Raw genomic sequence first — 17,406 nt, 5'->3', positions numbered from 1 at the left:
CTGTGTGTTCAGGGTTAATTTTTTGATACAATGTTAATGCCAAAAATCATTGTATTGTAGCTGTCACCTTGATAAATTGGCTACACTGACTAGCTAGCTACTACTAATAGCAAAGATACTGATAAGGGATGTGCATCTCTCCTTTCATGAACGATTCGATTTGCATCTAGATGATACTTTGGCTCCGATACAGGAACGATCCGTTTTAGTTTGAAACGATTCGGTTTGAATAGGGTAATGAATTGATGCAATACGATTCGATGCACTAAATGTTTTTGCGTGAACACATTAATTTTCCATTTTAAATTCATATCTGCTGCTGATGGGAGCTCAGGAGCTGGCCCCCGTTGCATAAAACATGTTCATTTTCTACTTATCTTTTCCATTAAAGTTTATTCAACTTTGTCAGTTGCACAAAACATTTTAAGGTGAATTTCCCCCTTAAATTAAGTGAAAAAGTTAAGGGTGCCCATGATGTCCCTTAAGTGCTTCATTCAGTATAGATATCAATGTAAACAGCATTTGTGGAGGTGAATGTTGCTTGCCTCTGCCCTGGTTTCAAAAGTAAATCAACCGTCAGCTAGCTAGCTAGGTACGCTAGCTAGCTACTTAGCTAAACAATGGAAGGTGCACATTCCATGACTACAAAGTTAGCTTGACGTGCTAGAAAGTAATTGAAACAAGTTGAGAAAAGGTAACTAAAATAAACGTGTTTTATTATCTTCTGAATAAATGCATATCTTTGACAAGTTCAGCCAGTGAATCACTCTTTCTGCCATACATCAAATCAAATTTTATTTGCCACATGTGCGGAATACAACAAGTGTAGACCTTACAGTGAAATGCTTACTTATAAGCCCTTAACCAACAACGCAGTTTTAAGAAAAATAAGTGTTAAGTATTTTTTTTATAGATAAGTAAAACATTTAAATAACTAATAATTAAAGAGCAGCAGTAAAATAACAGTAGGGAGGCTATATACAGGGGGTACCGGTACAGAGTCAATGTGCGGGGGCATAGGTTAATCGAGGTAAATGAGGTAATATGTACATGTGGGTAGAGTTAAAGTGACTATGCATAGATAATAAACAGAGTAGCAGCAGCGTAAAAGAGGGGGTGGGGGGACAATGCAAATAGTCCGGGTAGCCATGATTAGCTGTTCAGGAGTCTTATGGCTTAGGGTGAATATAGGTCCTGGTATATAGGTCCTGGATGGCAGGAAGCTTGGCCCCAGTGATGTGCTGGGCCGTACGCACTACCCTCTGTAGTGCCTTGAGGTCGGAGGCCAAGCAATTGCCATACCAGGCAGTGATGCAACCAGTCAGGACGCTCTCGATGGTTCAGCTGTAGAACTTTTTCAGGATCTGAGGACCCATGCCAAATCTTTTCAGTCTCCTGAGGGGGAATAGGCTTTGTCGTGCCCTCTTCACAACTGTCTTGGTGTGTTTGGACCATGATATTTATTGGTGATGTGGACACCTAGGAACTTGAAGCTCTCAACCTGTTCCACTACAGCCCCGTCGATGAGAATTGGGGCATGCTCAGTCCTCTTTTTTTCCTGTTGTCCACAATCATCTCCTTCTGTCTTGATCACTTTGAGGGAGAGGTTGTTATCCTGGCACCACACGGCCAGGTCTCTTACCTCCTCCCTATAGGCTGTCTCATCGTTGTCGGTGATCAGGCCTACCACTGTTGTGTCGTCGGCAAACTTAATGATGGAGTCGTGCCTGGCCATGCAGTCATGGGTGAACAGGGAGTACAGGAGGGGACTGAGGGGCCCCCGTGTTGAGGATCAGCGTGGCAGATGTATCAAATAGCCCCCGCGATATGCAACTTTTCAGGGAAGTTAGGAACCAATATACACAAGCAGTTAGGAAAGCAAAGGCTAACTTTTTCAAACAGAAATTTGCATCCTGTAGCACTAACTCCAAAAAGTTTTGGGACACTGTAAAGTCCATGGAAAATAAGAGCACTTCCTCCCAGCTGCCCACTGCACTGAGGCTAGGAAACACTATCACCACCGATAAATCTACAATAATCGAGAATTTCAACAAGCATTTTGCTACGGCTGGCCATGCTTTCCACCTGGCTACCACTACCCCGGCCACCAGCTCTGCACCCTCCGCTGCAACTTGCCCATGCCCCCCCCGCTTCTCCTTCACACAAATCCAGACAGCTGATGTTCTGAAAGAGCTGCAAAATCTGGACCCCTACAAATCATCTGGGCTAGACAATCTGGACCCTTTCTTTCTAAAACTAGCCGCCGAAATTGTCGCAACCCCTATTACTAGCCTGTTCAACCTCTCTTTCGTAACGTCTGAGATCCCCAGAGATTGGAAAGCTGCCGCGGTCATCCCCCCTCTTCAAAGGGGGTGACACTCTAGATCCAAACTGTTACAGACCCATATCCATCCTGCCCTGCCTTTCAAAAAGTTTTTGAAAGCCAAGTTAACAAACAGATCACCGACCATTTCGAATCCCACCGTACCTTCTCCGCTATGCAATCCGGTTTCGAGCTGGTCATGGGTGCACTTCAGCCACGCTCAAGGTCCTAAACGATATTATAACCGCGATCGATAATAGACAGTACTGTGCAGCCGTTTTCATTGACCTGGCCAAGGCTTTCGACTCTGTCAACCACCGCATTCTTATTGGCAGACTAAATAGCCTTGGTTTCTCAAATGACTGCCTCGCCTGGTTCACCAACTACTTCTCAGATAGAGTTCAATGTGTCAAATCGGAGGGCCTGTTGTCTGGACCTATGGCAGTCTCTATGGGGGTGCCACAGGGTTCAATTATTGGGCCGACTCTTTTCTGTGTATATCAATGACGTCGCTCTTGCTGCTGGTGTCTCTCAGATCCACCTCTACGCAGACGACACCATTTTGTATACATCTGGCCCTTCATTGGACACTGTGTTAACAAACCTCCAAACGAGCTTCAATGCCATACAACACTCCTTCAGTAGCCTCCAACTGCTCTTAAACACTAGTAAAACTAAATGCATGCTCTTCAACCGAACGCTGCTTGCACCCGCCCACCCGACTAGAATCACTACTCTCGACGGGTCTGACCTAGAGTATGTGGACAACTACAAATATCTAGGTGTCTGGTTAGACTGTAAACTCTCCTTCCAGACTCACATTAAGAATCTCCAATCCAAAGTTAAATCTAGAATCGGTTTCCTATTTCGCAACAAAGCCTCCTTCACTCATGCTGCCAAACATGCCCTCGTAAAACTGACTATCCTACCGATCCTTGACTTCGGCGATGTCATTTACAAAATAGCCTCCAACACTCTACTCAGCAAATTGGATGTAGTCTATCACAGTGCCATCCGTTTTGTCTCCAAAGGCCCATATACTACCCACCACTGTGACCTGTACGCTCTTGTTGGCTGGTCCTCACTACATATTCGTCGCCAAACCCACTGGCTCCAGGCCATCTATAAATCACTGCTAGGCAAATCCCCGCCTTATCTTAGCTCATTGGTCACCATAGCAACACCCACCCGTAGTATGCGCTCCAGCAGGTATATCTCACTGGTCATCCCCAAAGCCAACACCTCCTTTGGCCGCCATTCCTTCCAGTTCTCTGCTGCCAATGACTGGAACAAATTGCAAAAATCTCTGAAGCTGGAGACACTTATCTCCCTCACTAACTTTAAGCATCAGTTGTCAGAGCACCTTACCGATCACTGCACCTGTACACAGCCCATCTGAAATTAGCCCGCCCAACTACCTCATCCCTATATTGTTATTTATTTTGCTCATTTGTACCCCAGTATCTCTATTTGCACATCATCTCTTGCACATCTATCATTCCAATGTTAATACTAATTGTAATTATTTTGCACTATAGCCTATTTATTGCCTTACCTCCATAACTTGCTACATTTGCACACACTGTATATATATTTATTTCTGTTGTATTTTTGACTTTGTTTTGTTTTACCCCATATGTAACTCTGTGTTGTTTTTATCGCACTGCTTTGCTTTATCTTGGCCAGGTCGCAGTTGTAAATGAGAACTTGTTCTCAACTGGTTTACCTGGTTAAATAAAGGTGAAATAAAAATAAAAAAAATAAAAAAATAAAATGTGTTGTTACCTACCCTTACCACCTGGGGGCAGCCCATCAGGAAGTCCAGGATCCAGTTGCAGAGGGGAGGTGTTTAGTCCCAGAGTCCTTACATGCCTTCAAACTACCGTAAAACCCTTAAATGATGCCCTCACCTAAGGAAATGTTTGAGGGGCTCTATGCAACACCCTTAAACAATTCCTTTAGGTAAGGGAACATTATTCCTTAAAGGTGCAATATGCAGAAATCACTCGGCCACTTCCTGGTTGCTAAAATTAAAATAGTTTGCCCAATTTCAGTTTGTGACAAAACAAGCAATGTTTAGTGTAGAGAATCATTGTAACATCTAAACCGCTGTGAAATATATTTTCAATAAGCAAAAATATTGTATTTTCAGCTGTTTGAAGCTGGTGTACAAAACCAAAAGTGAAAGACGCAAAAATGTAACTTAAGAACAGGAAGGATCTGAATAGCGCACATAGAACAGATCTACAGCTTCTTAGAATTGCTTTCAATGAGAATTACAGATCTAAAACTCAGATTTCTATGTGAATTTGGTTGTGTTGCCCAAAAGGGTGCATATTGCAGCTTTAAGGTAAACCCTTAAGGTAAACAATTAAGATGTTTTATGCAACCGGGCCCTGGGCCTCAGCTGATTCTGTCTGAGATTACTTCTCTAAGCTGAGTGGCTCTCTGTTAGTGTGTGTGGCAATTTATGCTTTTTGTCCCCCCACGTTTTATCAGAAATCACAATCACCTACTGATTAACTTGTCAGTTTTGCAGATAATAAATGTTTTGAGGTAGTACTATGTCAATATTTATCTTTAGAGATTAGCATGGCATTTAGCCAATTAATATAATGCAGCTTTGGATTTTACCCGTCTCAAAAGTGATTGGTTTAGACCTTTTGGAATTTTACAGAGAGCTTCTCCCGCTCTGACCAATGAATGTGACCATGCGCAGCTCGCAAAAAATATTTCTGTCCTTTATGAAATTACCCTGTTAAATTAAAAATGACCAAATACACTGACTGTTTTAAAGCAAAACTACCAAAACTATTTTTATGGTGAACCTGAACAATCTAAATAAAATCTGAATGATTGACAACCCCAATCAGCAGTGAGTTACAGTGGGGAGAACAAGTATTTGATACACTGCCGATTTTGCAGGTTTTCCTACTTACAAAGCATGAAGAGGTCTGTAATTTTTATCATAGGTACACTTAAACTGTGAGAGATGGAATCTAAAACAAAAATCCAGATCCAATCACATTGTATGATTTTTAAGTAATCATTTGCATTTTATTGCATGACATAAGTATTTGATCACCTACCAACCAGTAAGAATTCCGGCTCTCACAGACCTGTTAGTTTTTCTTTAAGAAGCCCTCCTGTTCTCCACTCATTACCTGTATTAACTGCACCTGTTTGAACTCGTTACCTGTATAAAAGACACCTGTCCACACACTCAATCAAACAGACTCCAACCTCTCCACAATGGCCAAGACCAGAGAGCTGTGTAAGGACATCAGGGATAAAATTGTAGACCTGCACAAGGCTGGGATGGGTTTCAGGACAATAGGCAAGCAGCTTGGTGAGAAGGCAACAACTGTTGGCGCAATTATTAGAAAATGGAAGAAGTTCAAGATGACGGTCAATCACCCTCGGTCTGGGGCTCCATGCAAGATCTCACCTCGTGGGGCATCAATGATCATGAGGAAGGTGAGTGATCAGCCCAGAACTACACGGCAGGACCTGGTCAATGACCTGAAGAGAGCTGGGACCACAGTCTCAAAGAAAACCATTAGTAACACACTACGCCGTCATGGATTAAAATCCTGCAGCGCACGCAAGGTCCCCCTGCTCAAGCCAGCGCATGTCCAGGCCCGTCTGAAGTTTGCCAATGACCATCTGGATGATCCAGAGGAGGAATGGGAGGTCATGTGGTCTGATGAGACAAAAATATAGCTTTTTGGTCTAAACTCCACTCGCTGTGTTTGGAGGAAGAAGGATGAGTACAACCCCAAGAACACCATCCCAACCGTGAAGCATGGAGGTGGAAACATCATTCTTTGGGGATGCTTTTCTGCAAAGGGGACAGGACGACTGCACCGTATTGAGGGGAGGATGGATGGGGCCATGTATCGCGAGATCTTGGCCAACAACCTCCTTCCCTCAGTAAGAGCATTGAAGATGGGTCGTGGCTGGGTCTTCCAGCATGACAACGACCCAAAACACACAGCCAGGGCAACTAAGGAGTGGCTCCGTAAGAAGCATCTCAAGGTCCTGGAGTGGCCTAGCCAGTCTCCAGACCTGAACCCAATAGAAAATCATTGGAGGGAGCTGAAAGTCCGTATTGCCCAGCGACAGCCCCAAAACCTGAAGGATCTGGAGAAGGTCTGTATGGAGGAGTGGGCCAAAATCCCTGCTGCAGTGTGTGCAAAGCTGGTCAAGACCTACAGGAAACGTATGATCTCTGTAATTGCAAACAAAGGTTTCTGTACCAAGTATTAAGTTCTGCTTTTCTGATGTATCAAATACTTATGTCATGCAATAAAATGCAAATGAATTACTTAAAAATCATACAATGTGATTTTCTGGATTTTTGTTTTAGATTCCGTCTCTCACAGTTGAAGTGTACCTATGATTAAAAATTACAGACCTCCTACATGCTTTGTAAGTAGGAAAACCTGCAAAATCGGCAGTGTATCAAATACTTGTTCTCCCCACTGTATATGCGAGGGGAAAAAAACATATGGGGAATTGGAAGTAATGCAGACAATTACATTGATTACACAGTTATCTGACAGCCATACGCAGTAGGCTTGGGCGGTATACTGTGTATACCGGTGCATTTTGAAAAAGCCACAGGATGGTTTTTCAATACCGTTAACTATTTCTTTGAAGTTTGTTTTAATAAATTTGAATATTTGTAGCTGCTTTTTAAGGAAATACCTGCAGTCAACGTATGCGATACGTTAGGAGATAAAGAACATTGCGTTCTTCATCTGTCACATTATGTAGTTTATGGTAGTCCCCAGTCACGTGTCATGTGGTGTTTGTTTATAAACACACGACAACAAGAGACCGGAGCCTTGAGAGTCACTCACTGTCGTGCAGCATGCGCCAGGTGATCTAATTACAGTATGGATTTCATAACTACATGTTTGCCAACTAGATACAGTATCATAACTATTAAGTTAACTGTCTAAAATGTTCTAAATGGTCTGCTGTTGTGCATTTGGTTTGCTAATTTATTAGCTAGTTCGCTATCTAGCTAAGTGGTTAGCTTGTTCTAAAATCAAGTATTTATTGTTGACAGCAGAAATTCCCATCTTGGATCAAGAACCTTACTGGAGAATTTTCGTTTTGTGTATACAGCAAACTGTGAGTAGTGTTTTTTAGTTACTTGTATAGTTTAGGTCAGGAACAAGAACAAATTGTTCGCAATGCGCTCGTTATAATTTAGTTAGCATTGTCTATGAGGATTCCTTAGTACTTGTTAGCATTTTGTTAGAAGTGAAGTTTTTTGGGCTTTTTTATTTTTTATTTAACTAGGCAAGTCAGTTAACAAATTCTTATTTACAATGACGGCCTACCCCGGCCAAACCTGGACGACGCTGGGCCAATTGTGCGCCGCCCTATGGGACCCCCAATCACGGCCGGTTTGTGATACAGCCTGGAATCGAACCAGGGTCTGTAGTGACGCCTCTAGCACTGAGATGCAATTTCACCACCCATGCTGTTGGTGGCGGTAACGCACCATCCTCTGTCACCATTCCACATCCTGTCTCAGCTCGTACGTTTCACAGCATTTATGCCTTGAGAAGGTATCTGATGGAGACACTCTTTTGAGATACTTGGCCTATTTCGGCACTGGATTTATGGCTGTGGTAATGTTTACATTTTGCAGTGGAGGACATTCTGATTTGCATTTGTACCCTACCCATTACCCAGAACATTCTGTGCCAGCATGGTGCCCATTACAATTCTAGGTTAGTAAATCTCAAACTAGGTTTGTGAATATCTGTAGTTTTGGGTCAGTATGAGTGCTCTTTCTGAGTGAGTCGCAACCTGCTTAGTCAGAAACTCAGTATAGTTGTTAGTTACCAAAAAACAGCAAGGCTATAACTGTGACTCTTGTCTATCTTAGTGGTGACTGATTTCATAGTGAAGCAATGAGCTCAGTTGGTAGAGCATGGCGCTTGCAACGCCAGGGTTGTGGGTTCGATTCCCATGGGGGGCCAGTATGAAAAATGTATGCACTCACTAACTGTAAGTCGCTCTGGATAAGAGTGTCTGCTAAATTACTAAAATGTAAGTCTGAAGTTTACATACACTTAGGTTGGAGTCATTAAACTCCACAAATGTCTTGTTAACAAACTATAGTTTTGGCAAGTCGGTTAGGACATCTACTTTGTGCATGACACAAGTAATTTTTCCAACAATTGTTTACAGACAGATTATTTCACTTATAATTCACTGTATTACAATTCCAGTGGGTCAGAAGTTTACATACACTAAGTTGACTGTGCCTTCAAACAGCTTGGAAAATTCCATAAAATGATGTGAGCTCCTGAGTGGCGCAGTGGTCTAAGGCACTGCATTGCAGTGCTAACTGTGTCACTAGAGATCCTGGTTCGAATCCAGGCTCTGTCGCAGCCGGCCGCGACCGGGAGACTCATGGGCGGCGCACAATTGGCCCAGCGTTGTCCAGGGTAGGGGAGGGAATGGCCGGCAGGGATGTAGCTCAGTTGATAGAGCATGGCGTTTGCAACGCCAGGGTTGTGGGTTCGATTCCCATGGGGGGCCAGTATAAAAAAAAATATAAAAAACTGTAAGTCGCTCTGGATAAGAGCGTCTGCTAAATGACAAAAATGTAAATGTAATGGCTTTAGAAGCTTCTGAAAGGTAATTAACATCATTTGAGTCACTTGGAGGTGTACCTGTGGATGTATTTCAAGGCCTACCTTCAAACTCAATGCCTCTTTGCTTGACATCATGGGAAAATCTAAAGAAATCAGCCAAGACATCAGAAAAAAAATGGTAGACCTCCACAAGTCTGGTTCATCCTTGGGAGCAATTTCCACACGCCTGAAGGTACCACGTTCATCTGTACAAACAATAGTACGCAAGTATAAACACCATGGGACCACGCAGCCATCATACCACTCAGGAAGGAGATGTGTTCTGTCTCCTAGAGATGAACGTACTTTGGTGCGAAAAGTGCAAATCAATCCCAGAACAACAGCAAAGGACCTTGTGAAGATGCTGGAGGAAACGGGTACAAAAGTATCTATATCCACAGTAAAACGAGTCCTATATCGACATAACCTGAAAGGCCGCTCAGCAAGGAAGAAGCCACTGCTCCAAAACTGCCATAAAAAAGCCAGACTATGGTTTGCAACTGCACATGGGTACAAAGATCATACTTTTTGGATAAATGTCCTCTGGTCTGATGAAACAAAAATAGAACTGTTTGGCCATAATGACCATCATTATGTTTGGAGTGAAAAGGCTTGCAAGCCAAAGAACACCATCCCAACCCTGAAGCACGGGGGTGGCAGCAGCATGCTATGGGGCTTTGCTGCAGGAGGGACTGGTGCACTTCACAAAATAGATGGCATCATGAGGAAGGAAAATTATGTGGATATATTGAAGCAACATCTCAAGACATCAGTCAGGAAGTTAAAGCTTGGTCGCAAATTGGTCTTCCAAATGGACAATTACCCCAAGCATACTTCCAAAGTTGTGGCAAAATGGCTTAAGGACAACATAGACAAGGTATTGGAGTGGCCATCACAATGCCCTGACCTCAATCCCATAGAACATTTGTGGGCAGAACTGAGAAAAAGCGTGTGCGAGCAAGGAGGCCTACAAACCTGACTCAGTTACACCAGCTCTGTCAGGAGGAATGGGCCAAAAATTCACCCAACTTATTGTGGGAAGCTTGTGGAAGGCTACCTGAAACGTTTGACCCAAGTTAAACAATTTAAAGGCAATGCTACCAAATACTAATTGAGTGTATGTAAACTTGTGAACCACAGGGAATGTGATGAAAGAAATAAAAGCTGAAATAAATCCTTCTCGCTACTATTATTCTGACATTTCACATTCTTAAAATAAAGTGGTGATCCTAACTGACCTAAGAAAGGGACTTTTTACTAGGATTAAATGTCAGGAATTGTGAAAAACTGAGTTTAAATGTATTTGCCTAAGGTGTATGTAAACTTCTGACTTCAACTGTATGTGGCTCACTGTTGTTCGCTGTCATGATCTCACTTCTGAGTGTTGAGCTGTTTAACACTACTGACATTCTGATCTTGTGATACTGTTTTCAGAGAAAGGCTGTGCACACAGGTGTGTTTGTATGTGTAGGCCTAAGTGTGCGTGTGTGTGTCTGTGTGTTGGTTTGTGAGTGTGCTGTGGAGTGGCACTGGCAGGCTCTGAGAGGAGGCTATTCAGGTGAGCTAGGAGACGGTGGCTGAGTGCTGCTATGTTTACTTACTAAACTCGAATCTGCCCCACTGACTCTCTCCCTCTCCTGGCCTCCTCAGTCAGTTAACCATTGCTCGGACTGGGCACAGCCCAGATAGCAGCAGACAGTACAGTACAACTCTGACGTGAGGAGACACTTAACGTTACAGTTCAGGGGTCCAACTCAAGCCCTACCCTATGCACTCAACTGTAGATCTGACAGAATTGGATTAGAATTAGCACGAAGGCAAATAGATCGGATAGAAAGGCATCTGACTGTCAGGCTGCTCCGAACTCTAATGACAGTACTTAGTCGTTCCGCATCCCTCCAATGTAAATCTACCTTAATAATCCACTGAAAATCTTGTCAGCTTTACAAGATGTGCTAATGTGTATTAGGGCTGGGCGATATTGCGAAAATATATCCCGGTATAAAAAGGGACGGTATTTTATGTTTTTGAATAATAAGTTACAAATGATCTTTATGAGTAATGTGTGACCCTAGGGTGGCAACACATACATTCTAAGGGATTTCAATGGGTCTTTCTCCATTCTGATTGTTTTATGCGGTTCAATTGAACTTCAACCCAAAATAATTTTCTGCATTTTCATCCATTTCTGCATTTCCTGAGATCAGTTCCACCCTGCCACGAAGGGCTGCACGATATTAGCAAACAATCTAGGCCTTATTTTTTACCAAATCTTGCAATTGTGATTTGACTTGTGATTTAGAGCAAAACACTTGGGTGAACGGTTTGAATCGTGGAAATGGAATGATTATTCTAATTCTATAGTTAGAATATAATAGTGGGCACTTTGAATACAGTGTTTGACATGACGACAAATGAAAATGCCAGGGAGGAGTTATTGTAACAGAATAGGAATCAGTGTTGACAAGTGTTTCCTAGGGGACCCTATAATCTTTGGCTACATTTTAATATTTTCTCTTAGCTACTTCATGTAGCTAACATATTTTTGCTTTGCGTGTTCCTCTTTGATTTAGAAGATACTGTTGCACAAAAAAACATGCAGATGTACACTACGTCAAAGGTTTGGACACACCTACTCATTCAAGGGTTTTTCTTTATTTTTAAATTTTTTTACATTGTAGAAAAATCAAAACTATGAAATAACACACAGAATCATGTAGTTAGCAAAAAAGTGTTAAACAAATCAAAATATATTTGAGATTCTTCAATAGCCACCCTTTGCCTTGATGACCGCTTTGCGCACTCTCTTGGCATTCTCTCAACCAGCTTCATGAGGTAGTCACCTGGAATGCATTTCAATTAACAGGTGTGCCGCCTTAAAAGTTAATTTGTGGAATTTATTTCCTTAATGCGTTTGAGCCAATCAGTTGTGTTGTGACAAGGTAGGGGGGGATATACAGAAGATAGCCCTATTTGGTAAAAGACCAAGTCCATATTATGGCAAGAACAGCTCAAATAAGCAAAGACAAACGACAGTCCATCATTACTTTAAGACATGAAGGTCAGTCAATAGGGAACATTTCAAGAACTTTGAATGTTTCTTCAAGTGCAATCGCAAAAACCATGAAGCGCTATGATGAAACTGGCTTTCATGAGGACCGCCACAGGAATGGAAGATCCAGAGTTACCTCTGCTGCAGAGGATAAGTTCATTAGAGTTACCAGCCTCAGAAATTGCATCCCAAATAAATGCTTCACAGAGTTCAAGTCACAGACACATCTCAACATCAACTGTTCAGAAGGGACTGTGTGAATCAGGCCTTCATGGTCGAATTGCTGCAAAGAAACCACTACTAAAGGACACCAATAAGAAGAATAGACCTGCTTGGGCCAAGAAACACGAGCAATGGACATTAGACCATTGGAACTGTGTCCTTTGGTCTGGAGTCCAAATTGGAGATTTCTGGTTCAAACCGCCATGTCTTTGTGAGACGCAGAGTAGGTGAACTGATGATCTCCACATGTGTATTTCCCACCGTAAAGCATGGAGGAGGAGGTGTAATGGTGTGGGGGTGCTTTGCTGGTGACACTGTCTTTTGATTTATTTAGAATTCAAGGCACACTTAACCAGCATGTCTACCACAGCATTCTGCAGCGATACGCCATCCCATCTGGTTTGGGCTTATCATTTTTTTCAACAGGACAATGACCCAACACACCTCCAGGCTGTGTAAGGGCTATTTTACCAAGAGGGAGAGTGATGGAGTGCTGCATCAGATGACCTGGCCTCCACAATCACCCTACCTCAAACCAATTGGGATGGTTTGGGATGAGTCGGACAGCAGAGTGAAGGAAACGCAGCCAACAAGTGCTCAGCATATGTGGGAACTCCTTCAAGACTGTTGGAAAAGCATTCCAGGTGAAGCTGGTTGAGAGCATGCCAAGAGTGTGCAAAGCTGTCATAGGCAAAGGGTGGCTACTTTGAAGAATCTCAAATATAAAATATATTTTGATTTGTTTTAACACTTTTTGGGTTACTACATGATTCCATATGTGTTATTTCATAGTTTTGATGTCTTCATTATTATTCTACAATGTAGAAAATAGTAAGAAATAAAGAACAACCCTTGAATGAGTAGGTGTGTCCAAACTTTTAACTGGTACTGTAGGTCTACACCATCACTGGTATTATCAGGCTGTATAGCTAGTTATGTTTGTTCTGACTCACGCCTTGATCACACCGATAGCGTCATTGCGCAAAATAGTATGCAGCATCATCTGGAAATGTGTGCAACCAAAGTTCACCTTCTGCTACCATTTCTGTCAAGCCGTCTACGCATACAGTTTGACGCATACGTTCGATAAATCCAATGTATGCACCACACAGAATGCACTGCAACTGCCTCTGCAATACAATGCTGCAAGGCAAACACAGCGTTCCATGGGAAATTTAATGTACTTCTGGTGTACCAAAATGCAATGACGCTGTTGGTGTGATCGAGGCGTCAGTACATTTTATTAGCTAGATAGTGATTAGCATTAGCAGCTAACAAGATTTAGGCCCAACTTTCTATGGAAAGACAAACTAGCTGTTTGCCGATGTAAGAAACACAAACTAATAGTGTAATTATAGAACGCTAGTGGATTTATATTAAAAAGTAAAGTGATGACTGCATCGTTGTCAACAACATTGTTGCATGTGCTGCATTGACCATGCAGAGACAATTCAAGTGTTGTGGTCGAGGAACAACAAATGCGCTCCTTTAGTAACAGGGGGCAGGGCTAGGTCTGTGTGGAAAGCGGCATGGAGAGAGATGACTCAGGTAGAAAACTATATCAATGGATGTTACACACGGCGTATCACATTTAACAAACCAAACATTCACATACCGTTATAGAAGGTAAAGTAAAAACCCAAACCGATCTGTGCATCAATGTAAAATACGGTATACTGCCCAGCCCTAATGTGTAGAGGCGAGGGGTCTGTTTTTGATTTGAAAGAGCAAAGAAAAGGAAAGGGGAACCACGGGCCCAGCAGAAACTGAAACTAGGTCAGAGGGCACAGCAAGCACCCCCTCGACCCTGACATTCACCCCCAGCCCTCATCCAGGCTCAGGGTCACCCCTCCGACTAAAATATACTCTTGTTCCCTATCACCCCCTCAACCCTCCGCCCCTTACAGAAAACGCTGCCTCTTGTCCAAAGAATCCTCATCCCGATGTGTCCTGTCTGCCAAAACACCCTCCCTAGTAACTGCCCCCCCACACTCAACACTCATCAGTCAGACCAAAGCCCCACAGTCGGAACAGCTCAGGTCCTCTTTAACTGCTGTTTCATTGCTCTTTTGTTGAGAAAGTTCTCGCTCTGTCTCTCTTTCCCTGTGCTCTCCTCAAACAATGGGGAGCGTTTCCTGGACAACCTGGCAGGGTGTCAGGTCTTTGACTAAGGGGGTTCTATTCTGGGCTGGGTTGACTGGTGATGGGTTGCCAGATCTTGTGCTGACGTTTTATATTGTGGTCTGGTCTGGGTTGGCAGAGCACAGTGCAAATGTAGGTCAGTCCAGCAGTATATCTGGCAACTAGTGGCAACCCTGAGACTGAGGCATAAAGGCCTCAGGCCTGTGCACAGACTCTGGCCGTTTTAGTATTTACAAAGGCCTATTGTAAAATTAGACTTTCTTTTTACATTTTAGTCATTTAGCAGACGCTCTTATCCAGAGCGACTTACAGTTAGATAGCAGACGCTCTTATCCAGAGCGACTTACAGTTAGATAGCAGACGCTCTTATCCAGAGCGACTTACAGTTAGATAGCAGACGCTCTTATCCAGAGCGACTTACAGTTAGATAGCAGACGCTCTTATCCAGAGCGACTTACAGTTAGATAGCAGACGCTCTTATCCAGAGCGACTTACAGTTAGATAGCAGACGCTCTTATCCAGAGCGACTTACAGTTAGATAGCAGACGCTCTTATCCAGAGCGACTTACAGTTAGATAGCAGACGCTCTTATCCAGAGCGACTTACAGTTAGTGAGTGCATACAATTTATTTGCTGTCTCTCTTAGTGAAGAAAATGTTGGTTGTTTTATTTGTCCAAGAATGTAGGCATTGGCTATCATAAAGAGTTCAAATGAGTTCTAGCCTACAGATGCATGAAGGTATTTGAGTTGATATTCTGTCAGGACTTTAGGCTGGCCACCTGTTGAACGTTGCCAGACAGAACTCTTGGAATAGAGTGCTCTAGGAGTAGTGTGTAGTCTGCTTAATCTGTATGTTGACTTGAACTCTTTATCAGGAATCAATTGTTTCAAATAGATGCATGAAGCTTTATTGTTTGTTGTGGTAAGCTGGCCTTGTCTGCTGAGTAGAGCCAGCTGTTTTTACTGACCACATGACCTGACCAAGAAAAACGCCTGTCCCTACTGATGAGACATTTTGCGTGCTTTGCGGTGGTAGACTGAGGGGAGTTGGTTAGTAGACGGGAGAAATGAGGTTTTTCACGTATCCACTTCACATTCATCTCTCTCACGCTTAGGCTCTTTGTTTTGTTTGGTGGAAAAGTAGGCCAAAGCTGCACACATTCCTCTCATGTCACTGCCCCACGCCAGAGAAAACAGGGACAATGCCCTACGCCCCAGATTCTGTGTGTGTCGGCGTGCACACGATTGTTTGATAGTGTGTGTGAGAGAGATGTTTGAAAGCTGTTTCATCTGATTTGATGAAAACCTGTAGGTCTAGAGAGGCTATAGGTTGACATACTACTGTTCTTTATATACTCTAAAGCACCTTCATCCAACTCTATGCCGTTTACAGCTTTGAAAGATACAAGTGGTGAAGTATTTTGTCCCAAGCACGCTAAAAACATTGTAATTGTAGGTTAACTGACGGAAATGTTTGCGGACTTGTTCTCTTGCCAAGAGTTTAGTGAGCTAAGCATTTGTATTGCAAAAACAACACTAGGCCTAACTGACGGAAATGTAGACTGCTTTCACTTTGGCATACTAGTAGTAGGCTACTGTTCCCGTTGTGTTATTTGACCTCTCCTGCATATAAAAAGTATTTGCCATATAAGCATGCAAGCTAAATCCACTCTTTCAACTGTATTGACGCTCTCCCTCTCCTTTATGTAACACTGACGTTCCTATGATTTTCCCCCTGTAGGACCGTAAGCTGTCCAAGTCGGAGCGCCAGCGGTTCAAGGAGGAGGCGGGCATGCTGAAGGGGCTGCAGCACCCCAACATCGTCCGCTTCTACGACTCCTGGGAGGCCCCTGTTAAAGGCAGGAAGTGCATTGTGCTGGTCACAGAACTCATGACCTCTGGAACACTCAAAACGTGAGTCTCACTCTCACACACAGACGTCAACACCAGTCCATCATCATGATTAAATTGTCGGTCCTAGGTACCCCAATCAGTGAAATGTGATGAGGATGGTTGTGCGATGTCAATCTTTAGCCCTATATCCCTCCTGTTTTGTAGGTATCTGAAGCGCTTCAAGGTCATGAAGATCAAGGTTCTGAGGAGCTGGTGTAGGCAGATCCTGAAGGGCCTTCACTTCCTCCACACCAGGGCCCCTCCCATCATCCACAGGGACCTGAAGTGTGACAACATCTTCATCACGGGCCCCACAGGCTCTGTCAAGATAGGAGACCTGGGATTGGCCACACTCAAGAGGTCCTCTTTCGCCAAGAGTGTCATAGGTAAGACCCCAATATCACCCGCTACCTTTTACTGTGCCCTGCTTTCTTCCCCACTACACTCCAATGGGGGATGTCTTGTGTGTGTGTGTGGGGGGGTTAGGTTTTTATTTCTGATATTTTTTTGACTGACATTGAGGTTGGAAAACAGACCACAATGTTTCAGCTCTCTATTCAAACCACAGCTCAAGTGGAGGCCAGGCCATGGGGAGACCCACAAACCCTCTCTTTACACACACTGTGTTATGTCAGCGAGTCCGCCAGGGCTGGTTACTCGGTGACAGAATCGATTTGATTATCTTTTTCCTCCTCAAAGTGAAAGTTCACTGTTTCAGGCTCCTACTGAGAGTAAGTAGCGCCTCCAATTTCTCTGTCTCTCTGAAATATGAATCTCAATCCACCTGTCATGCCTTAACTGTTAGGCTAACCAGGCCAGGGCTACAGGTATGGCCTCTGGTTCTGTGTTCTTTCTCAGACTGGTCTTTGCTCTGTGGTTTGGAAATATGTGGTCTGTTTGCCAGTGATGCCAATAACGTTTGCCGTTTCTGTTTTTTGAAGGGTTTGCTCCTACAGGTTTTTGTCAGTGTTTCTCTGTCTTTTAAACAATTTCAGGAGCACAGAGAATAATGTCTGCTTCTTTTTCTGTCTGGAAAGTCCCCACCCCCTTCCCACTTTCCTCTTCTCCTTTATCAGCCTTTTTTATTTTTTTTTCACACTCGGGTATGTTT

The 17,406-nt window shown here is 43.3% G+C and overlaps 1 protein-coding gene across 1 annotated transcript in view; it reads left to right on the top strand.

Moving 5' to 3' along the window:
• LOC121531219 (serine/threonine-protein kinase WNK1-like) overlaps positions 1 to 17,406 on the top strand; it is a 61,312-nt gene that overhangs the window by 19,556 nt on the left and 24,350 nt on the right. The window contains exons 3-4 of the mRNA XM_045205099.1: positions 16,144 to 16,316; positions 16,461 to 16,681. Coding sequence (XP_045061034.1) covers positions 16,144 to 16,316; positions 16,461 to 16,681 — 394 coding nt within the window. The remainder of the gene's footprint in view (positions 1 to 16,143; positions 16,317 to 16,460; positions 16,682 to 17,406) is intronic.

Source organism: Coregonus clupeaformis, chromosome 19 (assembly GCF_020615455.1).
Source record: "Coregonus clupeaformis isolate EN_2021a chromosome 19, ASM2061545v1, whole genome shotgun sequence".
Lineage (NCBI taxonomy): Eukaryota > Metazoa > Chordata > Actinopteri > Salmoniformes > Salmonidae > Coregonus > Coregonus clupeaformis.
The sequence above is the reverse complement of the archived record's forward strand: the minus strand, read 5'-3'. Positions and strand labels throughout refer to the sequence as shown.